Source organism: Piliocolobus tephrosceles, chromosome 13 (genome assembly GCF_002776525.5).
Source record: "Piliocolobus tephrosceles isolate RC106 chromosome 13, ASM277652v3, whole genome shotgun sequence".
NCBI classification, from domain to species: Eukaryota; Metazoa; Chordata; class Mammalia; order Primates; family Cercopithecidae; genus Piliocolobus; species Piliocolobus tephrosceles.
This window is the reverse complement of record NC_045446.1, coordinates 4,256,875-4,264,782: the sequence shown is the minus strand read 5'-3', so window position 1 is coordinate 4,264,782 and position 7,908 is coordinate 4,256,875. Positions and strand designations below refer to the sequence as shown.

Genomic DNA, 7,908 nt, shown 5'->3' with positions numbered 1-7,908 from the left:
GAAGGAAGGAAGGAAGGAAGGAAGGAAGGAAGGAAGGAAGGAAGGAAAGAGAAAGAAAGAAACAGTAAGAGAAAGAAAAAGAGAGAAAGAGAGAGAGACATGGAGAAAGGGGACTCCACCTCTGTCCCTCTTGTTTTCATACCGTGTCTGTGGTAGCAGAACCAGGACAGACAGAAGGGCAGTGAGTTCTCAGATGACCCCAGCCATAGCCAACAGCCAGGGGACCCAGCCCCAGCTGGCCCAGCCTCTGAGGTGGGGTCTGGGCCAACTCTCTGAGGCCAGAGGGACTCCCAGTGGAACGGGACCCCCGGCTAGGGTGCCAGCTGTGCACCAGCAGCTGAGGTCCCAGAGAGGGGGCCCCCTGGGCTGTGGGCACTGCCAAGGTTCTGCTCATTGGTGTCCCTCTAGCCTTGATTAAGTCGATGCTAGGAAGGCAGTGGGCCAAGGGCTCTGATGCTGGAATCCCCAGGACTGGGTTCAAGTCCCAGCTCTGTTACAGGGCAGGCCCTTCTACTCCTCTAAGCTCAGCGGCCTCATCCATCAGCTTTTCACAGCAAGCGGTGTAAAAGGTGTGTGGGGCTGGGTTCCGCAGGCCAGAGCCTGAGAGCCCAGCAAGGAGGGGTCTCGGCCAGAGACAGCCCAACCTTATCCCAAGGGAGCCCCGGAGCATGCATGGCACCCCAGACCTGGCCTTACCTGGAGGCAAGGCCACCCCTAGATGGGCCGGTCACTGCTTTGGGCTGACCAGGCTGGGAAGAGGGAGATGGGAGGCAGCGTACGTTCTGCAGCTGCGAGCATGAGCAGCCGGTCCCAGCCACAGCTGGGGACTGGGAGCGCCAGCCAGGAGAAGACACCAATCCAGGGGGCACCAGCACCGCCCCTGGCGGGAACCTGCTCAGCCCCGGGTGCTCACACATGCTCGCTGGACAGACGTTCAGCAAACGACAAGATTCCGTTTTTCCATAAAAACTGACTTATGCTGCCTTCTGTCCACCAGAAATGTCTCCACGGAGGTGGTAGATGTTCAGGGGGGCCCTGGGAGGCTTTACAAACTAAAAGTTTGATCCATTTGTGGCTATTTCCAGTTTCATGCTTTTCCCCAAAGCCTCGATGCTTGTTAGATTTGGCGATGCGTGACCCATCAGGTCACTTCCTGAGTCTCCTGGTGGAGGAATTCAGAATGACTCAGGTGATTTTCCCAATTACTGAGTTCAGATGCGTTCGAGAAAGTCGGCCAACATTTCCCAACGGCCTGCCGGGTGGTTCTGTGCCTCCTTTATACCTTCTGGGAACTGAGGCCCAGGGAGGTCAACAGGCCAGGAGGTCATGGGGTGGCGCTCCACCAGGTGGGGGCCAGGCAGAGAGGTCGGGAGCACTTCCCCAGGCGCCGTCCTCCCCACTGCCACGCGCTGCCTCTCCTCCTTCCAGAATCTGGTCATGTTCATGAGTGATTTCGTGGACTGGGTCATCCCGGACATCCCTAAGGACATCAGCCAGCAGATCCACAAGGAGAAGGTGCTCATGGTGGAGCTGTTCATGCGGGAGGAGCAAGATAAGCAGCAGCTGCTGGAAACCTGGATGGAGAAGGAGCGGCAGAAGGACGAGCCGCCGTGCAACCACCACAACCCCAAAGCCTGCCCAGACAGCCTCAGCGGCCCAGCCCCCAGCCATGCCTACCACGGGGGCGTCCTGTAGCTATGCCAGTGGGGCTGGGCAGGCCAGCCGGGCATCCCAACTGACGGGCACCCTCTCCCAGGGGCAGACGGCTTCCCGCTCCCGCCAGGGCCCGGTGGGTCCTGGGTTTTCTGCAAACATGGAGGACCACTTTCCGATAGGACATTTTCCTTTCTTCTTTCTGTTTTCTTTCCCTTGCTTTTGCACAAAGCCATTATGCAGGGGATTTTTTTTAATCTGTAGCATTCAAGATGAATCAAAATGATGGCTGGTAATAGGGCAATAAGGTAGCAAAGGCAGGTGCTTTGCAGAAAAAATGCTTGGAAACTTGAGTCTCCCTAGCAGTGTAAAGTGAGCAAAGGCCCCTAGAAACCCTCTGAATCCTCCTAATTCCTTCAGATAGATGCAAAATGGTAAGCCGAGGCATCGGGCAAAAGCTGGTGCGATGCTTCAGGGAAAATGGAAACCCCAACCAAAAATAATGATTGATTCTGGTTCCAAAAGGTGTCACCTGCCTGTTTCAGAAAAGTTAGACTTTCCATCGCCTTCTCCTCCCATCAGTTCAGTGGCTGAGAGAGAAGTGCCCCGTCCCTGAACCACGCAGGGGGCGTGGGAGCATCCCAGTTATTCCTGGAAAGCGAGACGGGGGCACAGGTGTCCCTGATGAAGCAGGAACCAGCACCCCTGGCATCCCCGGCAGGCTCCCCGCTGTCAGCCACACACCTGCCACCTCACAGCAAGCTGACCTCAGAGTTGGTCGTCTTCCTTATAGGACAAAACCAGTTGACCAGAAAATGGGCAGAGAGAGAGGACCTCAGAAGCATTTCCACAGATGGTGTCAGGGTTTCAAGAAGTCTTAGGGCTTCCAGGGGTCCTCTGGAAGCTTTAGAATATTTATGGGTTTTTTTTTTTTCAAATATCAATTATATGGTAGATTGAGGATATTTTTTCTGCAGCTCAAAGGTGGAGGGAGTTTATTAGTTAACCGAATAGCGTTGAGAGGAATTTAAAATACTGTTACTACCAAAGAATTTTATTAATAAAGGCTTCTATTTTGGTAACACTTCTCTATATTTTTACTCACAGGAATGTCACTGTTGGACAATTATTTTAAAAGTGTATAAACCAAGTCTCATAAATGATATGAGTGATCTAAATTTGCAGCAATGGTACTAAACAACTCTCTGAAATTTCTCGAGCACCAAGAGAAACATCATTTTAGCAAAGGCCAGGAGGAAAAACAAATATATTTGTCTCGAACACATCATTGATGTGATGTTGACATTCCCTTTAATCTGCCAACTATGATCAAAGTTCATAGGTGTCATAGATTTCCATTATTTGCTAAAATCATGCAATCTGATGCTTCTCTTTTTTCTTGTACAGTAAGTAGTTTGAAATGGGTTTTGTATATAAACACTGTGTTAAAAATTAGGCGATTACCAAAAATCCTTTTATGGAAACCGTTTTTTAAAAAAGTGAATGTACACAAATCCACAGAAGACTGTGGCTGGACATTCATCTAAATAAATTTGAATATACGACACTTTTCCCACTTGAATGCTGTCTGCCTGACGTCCGCCTGGGAAATTCACAGGCCGTCGCCAAAGTCCAGTGGACCCTGCAAACTCAGCTCTGACTGACAGGCATCTCTTTCCTTTGGTGCCTGCCTGTGCATGGCTCTAAATGTTCTTGGGACTTTGTCTCTCTGTGTGTGTGTGCACTTGTGCATGCACACGTGTGTGCCTATTCATTTGCATTTGTTTTGCATGTATCATGTACACTCATGTTCACATTTGCTTGTGTGCATGTGCCTGTGTGTTTACATGTTTGTGTGCATCACGGGTGTGTGCATTTGTATTTGCTCGTATGTGCATATGAGTGTGGGTGTGTGTGCATGTGGACACGTGTGCATATATGCAGGTGTGTGTATGTCTATGTGTGCATGCACATGTGTATGCAGTGTGTGTGTGTGCTTGTGAATGCTTGTGTTTATGTGTTTGCATGGTTTGTGTATGTATTATCCATTCTCACACTGCTATAAAGAACCACCTGAGGCCGGGTGTGGTGGCTCACACCTGTAATCCCAGCACTTTGGGAGGACAAGGGGGGGTGGATTGCTGGAGGAGTTCAAGACCAGCCTGGCCAACATGGCGAAATCCCATCTCTACTGAAAAAAAAGTTAGACAAAAATTAGCCGGTCATGGTGGTGCACACCTGTCATCTCAGCTACTGGAGAGGCTGAGGCAAGAGAATCACTTGAACCTGGGAGGCAAAGGCTGCAGTGAACCGAGATGTGCCATAGCACTCCAACCTGGGTGACAGAGTGAGACTCCATCTCAAAAAAATATAAATAAAGAGAACTACCTGAGACTGGATAATTTACGAAGAGAAGAGGTTTAATTGACTCGCACTTTTGCATGCTTGACAGGAGGCATGACTCAGAGGTCTCAGGAAACTTGACGATCATAGCAGAGAGCGAAGGGGATGCAGGCACATCTTCACAGTGCTGGAGCGGGAGAGAGCAAGTAAAGGGGGCACGTACCACACTTTCCAACCATCAGATGTCGTGAGAACTCACCCACTGTCACGAGAACAGCATGGGGGAAGTGCGCCCCATGATTCAACCACCTCCCACCAGGTCCCGCCCGCGACACGTGGGGATTACAATTAGGCATGAGATGTGGGTGGGGACACAGAGCCAAACCATGTCAGTGTGCATCACCCCATGGTTCACATGCGTGTTTACCTTTGCCTGTGTTTGTATATGTATATGTGCTGGTGTGTGTGTGCATATGTGCTGGTGTGTGTATGTGCACATGTGCTGGTGTGTGTGTATATGTGCTGGTGTGTGTGTGCACATATGCTGGTGTGTGCATATGTGCTGGTGCGTGTGTGCATATGCGCTGGTGTGTGTGCATATGTGCTGGTGCATGTGTGTGCATATATGCTGGTGTGCGTGCATATGTGCTGGTGTGTGTGCATATGTGCTGGTGTGTGTGTGCACATGTGCTGATGTGTGTGTGTGCATGTGTGCTGGTGTGTCTGTGTGCATATGTGCTGGTGTGTGTGCATATTGCTGGTGTGTGTATGTGCATATGTGCTGGTGTGTGTGTGCATATGGGCTGGTGTGTGTGCATATGTGCTGGTGTGTGTGTGCATATGTGCTGGTGTGTGTGCATATGTGCTGGTGCATGTGTGTGCACATATGCTGGTGTGCGTGCATATGTGCTGGTGTGTGTGCATATGTGCTGGTGTGTGTATGTGCATATGTGCGGGTGTGTGTGCACATGTGCTGGTGTGTGTGCATATGTGCTGATGTGTGTATGTGCATGTGTGCTGCTGTGTGTGTGTGCATATGTGCTGGTGTGTGTTTTCGTGTGCTTGTTTGTGTGTATGCACACATGTGCCACATATTCCTGTGTGTGTCTGTGTGTGTACTGGGATGAGTGACTGTGGTCACATTTTCTCAGCAGGCTCTTCCAAGAACCCCATATCTCGACCTCTGATCCCACAACCCAACAGACTAGTATTTAGGATTTCGTGGACTCCAAATTTCTCCAAAACCTTTTGGGACTGACCTTGGGTTGCCAATGTTTTCATCTGGGCAAGTGGGGACAGTTTTTTAGACCCACCACCTATAATCACTATCACTATGTATAATCACTATCACTTCATAAAAGAACGTATTTTTTTTCACACCAAAGGGTCAGCAAAGCAGTACGGCACTTGGGACTGGGCGGCCCTCGGCGTGGCCCATCTTCTCTTCACCGCCAGGACAAGGCAGAGCCTCTCCCGACCTGCAGCAGGCCTCAGGCGCCCCCTTGTGCTGGCTCTCCTCAGCACAGCGCCTTGCCACCTTGGTCAGGGGCATCCTCCTAAAGCTTGGGCCCCACATTCTCGATCCTGTAGGGAGGGCCCAGGGAGAACGGCACCCAGGGTTGGCATCGCGGGAACCCCTTCCCTGTGCCCTCCTGTCTCCATGGGTCCTCCCAGAGCCTGGGAGGGCACAGGTGGGGACCTTCAGCCACACCTGATAGATGAGGAAACAGGCTCTTGACCAAGATCTCAGGGTGCTTTAATGCCAAGTCTGAAGGCCAGACCTCATAAACGTGTATGGAACATTCAAGAAACATTTATTGAACTCCTACTGTAGGCCGAGTGCAATGGCTCATGCCTGTAATCCCAACACTTTGAGACACCCAGGCAGGAGGACTGCTTGAGCCCAGGAGTTCGAGACCAGCCTGGGCAACATAGCAAGACTCTGTCTCTACAAGAAATAAAAAAAAAATTAGCTGGGCATGGTGGCGAGCACCTGTGGCTCCAGCTACTCGAGAGACTGAGGTAGGAGAATCGCTTGAGCCCAGGAGGTTGAGGCTGCAGTGAGCTATGATTGCATCACTCACTCCAGCCTGGGCAAGAGAGCGAAACCCTGTCTCAAAAAAACAGATAAAAATTAGACCAGTTGCAGTGGCTCACACCTGTCATTCTAGCACTTTGGGAGGCCAAGGTGGGTGGATCACTTGAGGCCAGGAGTTCAAGATCAGCCTGGCCAACAGAGTGAAACCCAGTCTCTACTAAAAATATACATATATACAAAAAAAAAAAAAAAAAAAAGAACTCCCAGTGTGTGTCAGGCATTAGGACGAGAAAGGTGAAGAACAAGGACATAGCGCCTTTCCTCCCACATGACATCCTCACAAAGGAAGTCCAATGCTGAACCCGAAAATCAAGCATGGAACCAGACAACTTCAGAAAAGGGCTGCTCATGAAAATCCAGCAGGGAGTGTGCCTGACTGAGGGTGACTACGCTGTGCAGGGAGGCCCCTTGGGACCTAAGCAATGCGGAGCCAGAAACACACACCAGAGGGGCCAGCAGGTGCAGAGGCCGAGGCAGCAGCTGCTGGACGGGCTCCAGGAGCAGAGGGGTGGGGAGGTGACAGGAGACGCAGGAGAGGTGGCTAGAGCTGACTCATGCGGGGCTCTGGCTGAGTGGAGACTTTGAACTTGGTGATAGGTGCCATGGGCAGGCCTGGGCGGTGCCTATGAGGGCAGTGATGGGATCTGACTTATGTTTGAGGTCATGGCCGCTGTAGGGTGGAAACTGCAGCCAGTGCCGCTACTGTACAGATGGGCACAGGAGGCTCAGAGAGGCCCAGGGCTCCACCACAGCCATCCGCAAGCTGGCAGCACACAATCCTTGGACCCAGGAGCCTGGCATGAAAAGTCTTCTACTACTGGTCCCTGGAGTAGTGTGGCTAGGGGCAGGGCTGGGGGTGAGCCCAGCGGGCCCTGAGGTCTGAGGGCACCAGCTGCACCACCAGGCCTGGCAATGACACACTGGTGGCCAGCCATGCGGGTTCTGCTGCTTCCCTCTGAGGGTGGAGGCTGACCATGAATAGCATCCAGCCCAAGACAACCTCTGTTTGGTAGGCTCAGCGCATGTTAACTTTTGAAGTTAATTTAATATATAAAGACCAGGCATTTAAAGTCCACGTCTGCATGTTCTCCTGAGAAATCACACCTTCTACTGCACAGTCCCACGTTCGCCAGGTCTCAGGCTCACATTCGACTGCAGCCCAGGTGATATGTGTCCTCACATGTCAGGCAACATTTACCTGCCCGTGTTTTGAAAGAGCCACAGCAAAGAAGATAAATCTTAACATTTGCCAGAAAACTGGCCAGAAGGAAGTACTGGCACAGTGTCAGGTACAGAGGAGGCACCAGGAAGTGCTGAATTAATGAAGAAGCAAGTGAGGAATAGATGGATAGATGGATGGGGGATAGATAGATGAACGTTTGGATGGTGGCTAGATGGATGGGTAGATGGAAGGATGGATGGATGGATGGATAAATTGATGGATGGATATGTGGGTGGGTGGGTGGGTGGGTAGATGGATGGATGGATGGATGGATGGGCGGATGGATAAATGCATGGATGGATAGATGGATATGTGAATGGATGGATGGTGGATGGATGGATGAGTGGATGGATGTGTGGATGGATGGATGGATGGATGGATGGATGGATGGATGGGTGGATGGATGTGTGGATGGATTGGGTGGGATGGATGTGTAAATAGATGGATGGATTGGGTGGACAGACGAATGGACGGATGGATGGTGGATGAGCGAGTGGATGTGTGGGTGAATGGATGCATGATTGGATGGATGGATGGTGGATGGGTGGATGGATGTGTGGATGGATGGACTGGGTGGATGGATGTGTGAATG

The 7,908-nt window shown here is 51.2% G+C and overlaps 1 protein-coding gene across 5 annotated transcripts in view; it reads left to right on the top strand.

The window, feature by feature from the left end:
• The window catches only part of ANO1 (anoctamin 1), a 200,898-nt gene extending 197,678 nt beyond the window's left edge, over window positions 1-3,220 (top strand). For 4 of the 5 annotated variants that reach the window (XM_026448734.1, XM_026448737.1, XM_026448736.1 and 1 more), the window contains one exon: window positions 1,429-3,220. In XM_026448734.1, the coding sequence (XP_026304519.1) occupies window positions 1,429-1,695 (267 nt within the window). In that variant the 3' untranslated portion in view covers window positions 1,696-3,220. The remainder of the gene's footprint in view (window positions 1-1,428) is intronic. The other variant, XR_003307031.2, reaches the window with a different exon arrangement.
• The last annotated feature ends 4,688 nt before the right edge of the window (window positions 3,221-7,908 follow it).